Source organism: Procambarus clarkii, chromosome 27 (assembly GCF_040958095.1).
Source record: "Procambarus clarkii isolate CNS0578487 chromosome 27, FALCON_Pclarkii_2.0, whole genome shotgun sequence".
In the NCBI taxonomy this organism is placed as follows: Eukaryota; Metazoa; Arthropoda; class Malacostraca; order Decapoda; family Cambaridae; genus Procambarus; species Procambarus clarkii.
Genome location: NC_091176.1, coordinates 9,867,008 through 9,879,650, shown reverse-complemented (window position 1 = coordinate 9,879,650; position 12,643 = coordinate 9,867,008). Strand labels below are relative to the sequence as shown.

General features: G+C 40.3%; 1 protein-coding gene across 4 annotated transcripts in view; it reads left to right on the top strand.

Moving 5' to 3' along the window:
- The window catches only part of LOC123762658 (glutamine and serine-rich protein 1), a 54,582-nt gene that overhangs the window by 26,427 nt on the left and 15,512 nt on the right, over positions 1–12,643 (top strand). For all 4 annotated transcript variants that reach the window (XM_045749301.2, XM_045749303.2, XM_045749300.2 and 1 more), the window contains 2 exons: positions 3,059–3,199; positions 8,647–8,795. In XM_045749301.2, coding sequence (XP_045605257.2) covers positions 3,059–3,199; positions 8,647–8,795 — 290 coding nt within the window. The remainder of the gene's footprint in view (positions 1–3,058; positions 3,200–8,646; positions 8,796–12,643) is intronic.

Below are 12,643 nucleotides of genomic sequence, written 5' to 3'. Positions count from 1 at the left end.
CATCATTAGGGGAAAGGAGAAGTAAAGGACAATGGGAGAAGGAATATATTTCTGAAAATCATATGTACTAACATAGATGGGGTGAAAACAAAAAATACTGGAGCTAAATGATATAATACATGGATGCCAGATATTGTTGCACTAAAGGGGAGGAAACTTGAAGATAATATTTTAAATGAGGCATATTCTCGAGGGGCTACTCAATTTGGAGACATGAGAGACAAGTTAGGAAAGGTAGAGACGCTGTCATCATAAATGCCTACAGTCCATCAGCAAGCAACACATGGACAAAGAAAGAGTTGGATGAGAAACGAGAGGGCTTTATAATGATCACAAGAGAGATTATAAAGAGAGATTATAATAAAAACAGGTAAAGATAATTTATGATTGTGGTACTTGATGACTTCAACATGAAATTAATAGACTGGGTGGCATATTAAGCAAGAATGGAGGACATTTGTCCTGGCATATTTGTAAACCTCTTTCTACAGACATTTATGTATCAACACATTAAGCAGGTCATGAGAATGAGAGAAGGGGATGTCCCATCAATGTTGGATTTAATATTCACCAGGAAAGAAGAGGACATTTTTGACATCCAGTACCTTCCTTACATGGAAAGAGTGACCATGTCCTCATGGAAATTAAAAATGCAATGTGATATAATTTAGAAGAGAATGCAGAAATTGTAACAGTTGATAAACTTGATTTCAGGAGAGGACAGTATAGGGACCTAAGCAGATTCTTTAATGAATTTGATTGAAGAGACTTGTTGCTAGGTAAGGAAGTATGCCATATTCTAGGAGATATACAAGGAAGACAATTTTTTTTTTATACCAAAACAGAGATGTAGAACCAGAAAACTGATTGGTTCAACAGAAATTGTGAGAGGGTTGAGAAGAAAAGGCAAGAAATTGGGTTTAATATAGGAAAGGGGGCCTAACCCTGCTTGATACAGGGTTTTGAGAGTTCTTCTAGGCCAGGGTTGACTTGTGAGAGCTTGGTCCAACACGCTGTTGCTTGGAGCGGCCCGCAGCATAGAGGTGTCTTGAGACAAAGTGAAATTTACTGAAGGGGCTAGGAAGAAATAAAGCTTTTGGACCAGAGTTTCACCTTGGGTGCTGAGGGAATGTGCAACTGAGCTGAGCATCCCACTCCAATGGATATTCCAGACATTTTTGTCCACAGGAATCTTAGCAGATATTTGGAAAAAAAGACAACCATAGTTCCAATCTACTAAAATGGTAACCAAAAAGAACCTCTAAATTATAGAGCTGTATCATTAATTTAACAAGCATGGTAGTCAAAATATTTACTAGAAAAAAGTTAAAACCAAATGGTAGAATATCTAGAGAGTAATGACATAATAACACAGACAGACAGTATGGTTTTCAAACAGGAAGATCATGTGTGCAATAAATTTACTTAGTTTTTATGACGGAGCACTGAGATAACACTGAAAGAGATGGTTGGATTGACAGTGCCTATCTAGACCTAAAAAGGGCTTTTGACAGTACCACACAAGGTGCTGTTTTGGAAAATGGAACATGCTGGAAGGGTGACTGGAGACTTCTGACATGAATGAAAAATTTTCTGTGGCAGAAAGACAAGGGTGGTAATCAGAGGCAATGTATCTGGCCGGAAGGAGTGTTACTAGCAGAGTACCACAAGGCTCAGTTCTTGCACCAGTAATGATGAAAGACAGCCTGGTAGCCTGATGAACCAACGTATCCCAGGATCTGCAGTGAACTGTGCTTGCAGGAAGGTCAGTTATGACAGGATTGAGGAATGAGCTTGATATGTGGGTTGGAAAGCTCAACAAATTTTTGAGATTGAAGACTGTCAAGAGTTCACCAAACTCCTGTAGTAGTTACTTTGTTTGGACATGAACCAACTCTTTTGACTTTAGGCATGAACCCTTTTTTGAATTCTGGGACCTTCCGGCTCACTCGTTGCAATCAATTTGCCCACTTTAAAAGCTTTTAAAGTGTGTAGTTTCACTGTAATATTGAGTGCAAATTTATTCAATCCTAACTGCAAACAAAATGTATTGATTGTTGTCCCAAAGATATTTCCACATATGAATATTAAGGGTTTGTGATTGAAGATGTTGGGGAAGCTATGCAGTGGGAGTTCCATGAAATATCTTTTGAGACTAGATCCCTGGTGGAGTAGTGGTAGCACTCTAGCTCCTTTGCCTCAGTGACGACTAACCATGTGATTTTTTTCATACCAGGCCCTTTCACTTTTCTAATGCCCTTGTTCCCCCCACTTTTTTTTATGATCAAGTTCATGTATGGAATATCTTGGGGAAACTGTTCAATTAATAATTTAGAAGATGTGGCTTCTGAACTATTTTTACAACCACATTTCAGGCACTGAATGATGAAAAAAGTAAAAACTTAAAAACGGGAAAATGTGATCTGCAGTCAATTATTTTACCTAATGATGTAGGTTTCTTGGTGGTCCCCATGTTCACTGGCTCATTTCCTGAAAACCAATGAGTGGATCCGATAGTAAAGTGCTCGGTAGCATGGTGTGCAGTACATTTTGCGTGGAATAGTTTTTAATTGATCTGCCGACACTCAAAGATCCTGTGGGACCAGTTGTTGGCCAATTTTCTCTTTTACATAATATATGTTTAGGTGTTTTGTCATTCTACAGCCTAAAGGCTTCATATCTTTCTGATTTTTTTTTTTAAATATGAGACTTTTAACAATAACAAATATTTTTGTATGATTTTTGTAAAATAATGCACACAGGTGTGGAAAAAATTTTAATCTCTTAAGCCAAAACTTTCTTTTCTACATTGCCTTTCATATTTTAACATGCTTAACATGTATGGTATTCCTGACATATTGGAGGTTTATTGTTTCAAAATTACACTGTAGGTGCAGGTGGCTAACAATCATCAACCTTTCCCTAATACTGTAAACTATTATTTTAACAAGTTGTTTGTAGGAAACATTGGAAATATAAGGTCACTGAATAATACTGTATATCTACAAGATGATGGTGACACTAAAAAAAAAACATGCACTGTATTTACTAATTTCAGAGTGGTGATTTTGTCATGGCAAAAAAGGATATGGACATGATGGAACATCCGCCAATCTGGAGGATTGATGGAAAATCACTTCTGCAGAAGTTCCAGGCCTTTGAAAAGGATGGCAAGACACTGTACAGGAACATATCAACTGTAAGAATAAAATACTCTTTCATGAAAGCAATGCTTATACAGTACTTGCATAAGTTTTAATAGGGACATTTGAGCATCTTGATAATATAATTAATGTTTGAGTCATTTTAATTTTCTCACATTTAGTGCAGTTCTAAAATTACAATTTAATTAAATGAAAGGTAGGTAAAAAAATTGAACTCGGAACATTCTCAAATTAGTTATGAAGAAATTCATGAAACTGTTTTAATATTAAGTAGGTTGGTTGAGTAGAATGTGACATTCTTACTGATATTGAAAAATCCCAGGTGCAGTGTAGACCTTATTGAAAATAATGTTTTGACTAAAATATTTGATAAGCTTTGAGGCAAAATTATATTTCCAATAAACTCGAATCTCTGCTGTGTTTCTCAACATCGTTGATAATAAAGAAAATATTTACAGAATTATTATCCAAGGAAAAAAAGTGTGATAAGCTATTAGATAAAGAGATGGGTAAAGCATTTAAATTATCTAAATAAACACTATGTTAATTTAAAAAGAAAAAATTAAAAAATTTAAGTACAATCATGATAGAAAGACAAATGTAAATTTTTCTTGACTATGGGGCTTGTTATATTTTGCCAAATTAATATGATTGACGAGCGAGGCTCAGTACTTATATTATTAAGTTTACCGTTATTGACATAATTCACCGTTTGAAGAATGTTAAACACCAAGTGGAGTGTTGACCTGAGTTGTAACCCTTCACCCATCCGACAGATACATAAGGCAAGTGCCTATAAAAGGGCAACACAAGGGAAGGGCTGAGGTGAGGTGAACAAAAGAGACTTTTGGTACATCTTCCCACATCTGGACCTGACTTTGACGAGTCCCCCTCTAAAGAATGAACCAAATCATTGTTCCAAGCTTGTACCTCACCTCACTGGATTAGTGAGGTGAAAGTAAAGGAATTATGCATTAAAATTTGTATTAATGAAGTACAGGTTATTTGTATAGCAAGAGGGGCAGCCTCATTGAATTTTCCTTGAATTTTATATTGCTTCACCTCTTGCTTAACTAATACTGTACTTCATAAATGTATTATTAATTAACACTTTCGTTGCCCGATGCCGTTGTATCCATCAAAAAAACAAAAGTACGGAGTGAGCGGCATGACGCAAACGGCAGCAATAATTTTAAAATGTGTAAAATTCCATTTATTATCTGAATATTATGGGACTTGTTTTAAAATGAGCGCCAACGTCTTCCCATTCTCTATAGATCCTACGTGGCATCTCGACCCCAAGGCGTGGGTGGCCACCCACGCCGCCCTTGGCTCTCGGGCAACACACGGCCTGCCTTGCAGTGCATGGTGGGTCTAAAGTATAGGAAAGTAAGACTTATATGTTCTTATATGCCCGTATTCTTTTACAGCATTCGATTACAAACAATTTGATAACAATTGGAATGACGTAGCACATTTGAGGTCAGAAAGCCGAAAAGAGTATAAACATTTGTGGGTGGTGGCGAGTTCATGCACATGTTCGAGTTCATGGCGTTCCTTGGGGTGGGCGACGGGTTGCCTGCCCGGCTGTCGATAGTGTTAATGTACAGTATAGTACTATAAAGCCTCACCTCTTAAAGCCTCTCACTGATCTCGTCCCACCTTAACTTTATTCCACCTCGACCTTGTTCTGCTGGGACCTCTTTATAAGCACTGGTGTTGTGCATCTGTTAAATTTGAGAAAGCAAACAAGTATGCAGGCATAACATGAATTATAAATATCTATCTTCATCTTGATGTTTCTCAATATTTTTATCAGCACTATGTTTTTCTTTACCAATAGATAAATACCCAAAATATAATGGCTAAGAATGGAAAGGATTAAGATTATTTCATGCAGCCAGAGTTTGGTACAGAGGCTTGATGTTTAGTGGCACTTTGGTACAAATGAGCCTGGTATAGTGGGAATTTGCTACAACGATACTTAGTTTAGTGGCAATTTTGTAGAAAGGTGCTTAGCATAATGGTATTTATTGGTAGTTCCAGTGCTCATTGCTGTAACCTTTGTCTGGAAGATGTATATCTCTTAAAAGCAAAAGGAATGTTAACAAGCAGGTGGGTTCTTATGATTGGATTATTACCAGAGCAACCCAACTTTAAACCAGGCTGCCAAGAAAAACTTAAAATAGAGCCACAAGTGGTGTACCAGCCACAGACGAGCACAGTTTTTATAATATAAGGATATTTTGTTTAATAAAATTTTTATTACATTTTGCACAGTGCTGAATAGTCTCCCCTCCCATTACTCTTCCTCAAGCCTGGGCCTGGGCTCAATTATTCCTTCCTTACTATTGGCTAACCAGCACATATGTAAAGCACACAAAACTAATTCTTCACTTCACAATTCAGAGTATGGTTATTTTGACTGAGATTTGGGTCAATAGTGATCTAATTTTGAGACTGGCCCTTGCTCAGCCATCATCAATCTTTTTGACACTAAATGTAAACATTTATACATGCTTTTAAGTGACCTTGTGCAAAATTTTAGACTGTGTAATAGGTACACTAAGGGGGCTTTTTTCAATTCAGAAGCAATATCACTCCAAGGTGAAAGTTTTGTAGTCTCAACGATTGATAGACCATGACACTTTGCATGTACTGTGGGTATTCATTTATGTCACCTAGAGGCCTTAATGCCTTAGTTAATGTCTTTGTTTAAAATTATACACATGGCCGTTTGAAGCATATATTAATGGCCACACCACAAGACCGAGAGGAGGGGATGAACCAGCCTTGCTTGATCTGATATTTACCCTAAATGAGTCGGATATAAGGGAAGTTAAGTTGGAAGCCCCCTTGGGAATGAGTGATCATAGTGTATTGAGCTTTGAGTACCTGGTTGAGCTAGGAATTATCACCCCCAAAAAAGAACTGGGAAACAAAGGGCTGGCGTACCGAAAGGGAAACTACGAGGAGATGAATAAATTCCTATGGGATATACATTGGGACACAGAACTCGGAACCAAGTCCGTACAAGACATGATGGACTATGTCACCCAAAAATGTCAGGAGGCTGTAAGCAGGTTTGTCCCAGCCCAACAGGAAAAAACAGAGAAGCAAAGGAAGAATCCGTGGTTTAATAGGGAATGTATGACAGCAAAGGAGTTGAACAAAAGGGCATGGAGGAACTTCCGTAATAACAGAACACCAGAAAGTAGAGAGAGATACCAGAGAACCAGGAACGAGTATGTTAGTGTGAGAAGAGCAGCTGAGAAAAGGTATGAAAATGATATAGCTAATAAAGCCAAGACCGAACCAAAGCTACTACACAGTCACATCAGGAGGAAGACAACAGTGAATGAACAGGTGATGAAACTTAGGGTGGGCGAGGACAGGTACACAAAGAATGACAGAGGTGTGTGAAGAACTCAACAAAAGGTTCCAGGAGGTCTTTACAATAGAACAGGGAGAAGTCACGGCACTAGGAGAGGTGGCAGCAAATCAGGTGACCTTCGAAAGGTTCGAAATTACAAGAGATGAGGTCAAGAAGCACCTATTGGAGCTGGATGTGAGAAAAGCTGTTGGGCCGGATGGAATCTCACCATGGGTATTGAAAGTGTGTGCAGGAGCACTTTGCTTGCCACTCTCCATAGTGTATAGTAGGTCACTGGAAACGGGAGACCTACCAGAAGTATGGACGACTGCTAATGTAGTACCAATATTTAAAAAGGGTGACAGACAAGAGACACTGAACTACAGGCCAGTGTCCTTAACTTGTATACCATGCAAGGTGATGGAGAAGATTGTGAGAAAAAACCTAGTAACACATCTGGAGAGAAGAGACTTCGTGACACCCCATCAACATGGGTTCAGGGAGGGTAAATCTTGCCTTACAGGCTTCATAGAATTCTATGATCAGGTGACAAAGATTAAGCAAGAAAGAGAAGGATGGGCGGACTGCATTTTTTTGGACTGTTGGAAAGCCTTTGACACAGTACCCCATAAAAGGTTGATGCATAAGCTGGAGAAACAGGCAGGAGTAACTGGTAGGGCGCTCCAGTGGATAAGGGAGTACCTAAGCAATAGGAAGCAGAGAGTTATAGTGAGGGGTGAGACATCAGAATGGCGTGAAGTCACCAGTGGAGTCCCACAGGGCTCTGTGCTTGGACCTATCCTGTTTCTGATATACGTAAATGATCTCCCAGAGGGTATAGACTCATTCCTCTCAATGTTTGCTGACGACGCCAAAATTATGAGAAGGATTAAGACAGAGGAGGACAGCTTGAGGCTTCAAGAAGACCTGGACAAGCTGCAGGAATAGTCGAACAAATGGATGTTAGAGTTTAACCCAAGCAAATGTAATGTAATGAAGATAGGGGTAGGAAGCAGGAGACCAGATACAAGGTATCACTTGGGAGATGAAATACTTCAAGAGTCAGAGAGAGAGAAAGACCTGGGGGTTGATATCACGCCAGACCTGTCCCCTGAAGCTCATATCAAGAGGATAACATCAGCAGCATATGCCAGGTTGGCTAACATAAGAATGGCCTTTAGAAACTTGTGTAAGGAATCTTTCAGAACATTATATACCACATATGTCAGACCAATCCTGGAGTATGCGGCTCCAGCATGGAGTCCATATCTAGTCAAGCATAAGACTAAACTGGAAAAGGTTCAAAGGTTTACCACCAGACTAGTACCCGAGCTGAGAGGTATGAGCTACGAGGAGAGACTACGGGAATTGTACCTCACTTCGTTGGAAGACGGAAGAGTTAGGGGGGACATGATCACCACATTCAAGATTCTCAAGGGAATCGACAGGATTGATAAAGACAGGTTATTTAACACAAGGGGCACACGCACTAGGGGACACAGGTGGAAACTGAGTGCCCAAATGAGCCACAGAGGTATTAGAAAGAACTTTTTTAGTGTCAGAGTGGTTGACAAATGGAATGCATTAGGAAGCAATGTGGTGGAGGCTGACTCCATACACAGTTTCAAGTGTAGATATGATAGAGCCCAATAGGCTCAGGAACCTGTACACCTGTTGATTGACGGTTGAGAGGCAGGACCAAAGAGCCAGAGCTCAACCCCCGCAAGCACAACTAGGTGAGTACACCATGTTACAGTGAGGTTGGAGATGACCGAGCATGGTCACTTCACAAGCAATGACCTTTATGTCTGACAAATTTAACCACCATGCTGCGTGGCTTTAAAATACGACATTCCTGTGTTGCGCCGAAAATAAATCCACTGGAAAAAATTATTTTCTCTAATTATGTTGTTAAATTGCAGTCTCTAGTCACGGGAAACTAAAATAAAATATTGTATGTGACATTCTTTAGCTGTGAAAGAGCTGAGAAGTTGAGCAAATTATGGGCGCTGAACGATGCGCCTACCCATGGGGTGGCATGAAATTTATTAATTTAGAAATAAATATTAAATTGTTATATATTTATATATTATTATTTTTTAATGACAGTATTCGGGATGGACATCTCAGGCGAAGGCCCTTTATGTTGGAGTCCGTGTCACATTTGTGTTCCAGTCTCGGTATGACACTGTGGTGGAGTTGGTTGGAGTTCGAAATGCAGATGACGAACCTGAGAAACGAAAGGAGGATGATGAACCGTAAGTCTTTGAGCCTTTTAATAGTTAAGCACGTAGTTGATTACAGTACCGGGTATTTGTAGAACATTAAATATATAGGCAACTTTTACTTTTTAATATTAAACATTTACTAAGGCAGTTAGCATATTGCAAATTAGTGTATCAGCATCAATTATCATCAGTAATCATTATTCATTATCATTGGCATGTTCCAGCGTACTGTTAGATGAAGGCTTGCACCCATCTGCTCCAGTGCTCTTTTGTTATGCCTTTTTTGTCCCTCCACCTGAATTTTTATTTGTAGGTTTAAAGATATTAATTTCTAAGATGTCCTATGTTGCTCCCAAAGGAAGGATCCTACTGACTCCTAGTTAGATCTGTACAGTCAGGGACTGTTAAGTTTAATTGTTAGACAGTTAGTGTTATTTTCTAGCTATTGAGAATAGGCTAGAGTTTTCTCTGCACCTGGTCAGTTGATGCTTTCAGCAGTGGTAATTTTCAACTTATTTTTTCTTCTAGCCTCCATTCAGTTTCTGTGGGGGAGCTCTGTAGGCTCCCTGGAGCTATTGGCCTGATATTGGTTAATATTAGCACGGGGCTTCAGTCATATGGAGTTGTCATGTCTACCGGGGACTACTAGCCAGTACATGGTCACATCAGAATGGCGAAGGGAGCAATGGCCTATGAAACTCGCATACTGTAACCCCGCGATTATCCGGGATTCAAACATCCGGAAAACGCCCTTATACGGCCAAAATCGTGATCGGATAAAGTTGTCACAATATCCGGCCAAAATGGTCACAGGAACCGGATAAAAGCTGGTTTGGCCAGATGAATATTCGGCCATACCGTATTAATCCCATCTGTGGCTCTAGACGCATGGTGGAGGAGGGGGTGGGGTGGGTGGGTGGTGTTGGGAGGGTGGGAGGGGTGCGTCGGAAGGGACCACCTGGGTACAGGAATTACCATTAATTTTAGAACACTTAATCATAGCCAAAAACAAATGAAATAAGTACTAGTAATTATGTAATAACAAATAAATAAGTTTCCTAAAAGTAATGTGCACAAGCTGAAGTTTCCTTCAAAAATATTGAGTTTTTTTTCCTCTTGACGGCCTATGTGACGCGCTATAGCTGCCCCACCCCAAGTGGACCCGTCCAACACTGGTCAACCCATGTGCGTCCATCCCTCGTGTTATACACAATGCTGCGCCATTAGTGAAATATTTTTTTAAATAACTTTTTTATTTTCATAATAACTTTGAACATTTTTGGCAAAGATTATGTCTGGTAGCAGCATCAATCGTTCTGAAGGTGTTAAGAGGAAGAAAGTTGTCCTAACAATTAAAGACAAGTTACTGTTATACACCTCAACCAGTGCGGCATCACAGTGCTGCTCCATTAGTGAAATATTTTTTTAACACTTTCGCGCTCCCTGGGAATAGGCTGACCGTAAGCCCTAAGTGGGCCGTTCATGTCAGCCTACTGCGCGTCAGCACTAAAATGTTTATAATCTTTTCGGGGTGGGGAGCTTAATTTTGGCGGTATGTATTTTTAATTTGGTATCATTGTGTTCGCGAGAGAATGCTCTAGAGGAATATATATATAAAATGTCACCAAAGACAACATGAGAACCACACCGAATAACAAACTGTGGCGTTCGTTAGCGGTGAGCGTAAAACCGGGCATCAATGTTTACGATGTTTTTATGTTTGCGAACCCCAGAATTGTTATTCGTGGTTTATTTTGGTATCATTGTGACCGCAATAAAATTCCCTACACGGACATATAAATATACACAATAAATAATGGTGTCGCCCCACCCACAGGAATGTGGGAAGTTGGCTTAGGGTTACCCGCTCCAGCGCGCCCAGCTGCACATGCGCTCAACCACAACTGAAAAGTTTATACTCTCCTCATGTCTGTGACCCTCATTTTTGATGTACGTGTTTTTTTTTTGGTATCACTGTGTAGCTAATGAAATGTTCTATAAGAGCATATGTATAACATTTCACCAAAGCTAACATTACGCGACCAGCAACCAAAGAACTGCGTGCTTTGTTTCGCGCTCACGCTAAACTCCGCTAAACTCTCCCTATATGTTGCTACTCTGATTGTGTTTATCAAGTCAAAACTTGTTGCATATGGTTTTGTTTGGTATCACGGTGATCGCAATAAAATTGCCTACACAGACATATGCATAAAAGTGGATTACACGTGCGCGCCTCACCCCCAAACACCCCCAAACGCGTCGATGCCTCACCCGCCCAAACACCCGTTTCCACACCCACTACACCCAATACACCCGACAAACAAAAATATTGTTCCAATGGAAGTTTTTGTGCTACATTGTTCATTTTGGTGTCAAAATACTCGCAATAAGATGCACTATGTAGACATACCAATCTGAGCACTAAGAACTGGAATATATATAGAGCTACCCAGAGCAAAGTATGAAGAAGTAATAACCTCAAAATGTGTAATATAAATTATGTGTACTTACCCACGATGTGATGAAGGAAGGTCAACAAGTTGAGCATTTGATTATCCACTCCACCGGCTTCAGGAAAATGTCCCTGAAGTTGCTCAACAGATGTTACGTTAGGTGGAGTGGAAGCTTGCAGAAGAGTTATTTCTTTGCTTTCCAAAATATCCTCTTGCGGTGATATTTTGTGTAGCATGGTGTGGCACATTGAGCAACTCCACATGTCCTGCACTGCACATGTCTCTTCTAATTCCCGACTTCATACAAACTTGGCACCGTTTCCGTTTAGCAATTTTCACTAATGCATGAGTCAACTTCCTGTTTAGCCTGTCCTCTGAATCAACAATGCATGGGTTTTTCACAGGTGGAGGAGTAGCTTCAGCTTGAGGTGCAGGCGTTTCAGTTTCAGGTTCAGTGTCTGATGAGGATGAGGCATGTGGTTGGCGTGGAAGACGATGAAATAAAGGACGCCTCGCTCCAGATGGGCCAGGTGTTGCCAAATCATGAGAAGGATCCTGGTAATCATCAGCATGTGGGAGAGGGCTTTCAGTAGCAGGCCACTCATTCATGTCCCACCTCAACAGGGCCCATATTGCTACTTCATGAAACTGGAGTAGGGTCAGTTTCTTGGCATCAGTTGTGTACATCTTGTACAACACATAGGCATTGTGTATAGCCATCTGAAGGAAGTAAAATGTGATCTTCTTAGTCCACTTATGCGACTTCCTGGTGAACCTGTAGTATTTGACCATTTGGTCGAAGTGATCAACTCCCTTCATGTTGTTGTTGTAGTCGCAAATGGCTGTTGGTTTGTTTACAGTTACAATCTGAACAGATGATGTTCCGTCACGTTTCTTCACTCTCTTCCTTCTCTGTACTTCCTGTGTGTCAGCATTATGGCAGTTTGTGATCACTGACACAACTCTCTTGTCTTTCCAAAGGATAACAAAAGTGTTATCCTTGCGCCTGAAAATAGTCTGATCAACAGCGAATTTACCTTTGGCAAGTTGTTGCAGCTCTTTAGGGGCACCACGCTGCAATCTGAGTGTTCCACAAGTGTACACGCCATTTTCCCTTAGCAATTCTGTGAGATGGACAGAGTTATAATAATTGTCCATATAAAGATGATAACCTTTGTTCAACAAGGGTCGCATAAGGCTGTTGAAGACGTCCTGCACGCCTCCTTACAGGTGCCTTGGGGCGGCCCACATCCGCTGCCTCATCCTCAATCCCCTCGCTACTCTCCTCACTCGATGATGAATCAAACTTATCAGACGACGCTGTCCCCTCATTATCACTACTGAAATCACTCTGATGCTCTTCCCCTTCAGCATCTGCCTCCACATCTGACAAACGATCCAACAAATCAGGAATTTTACTATGGG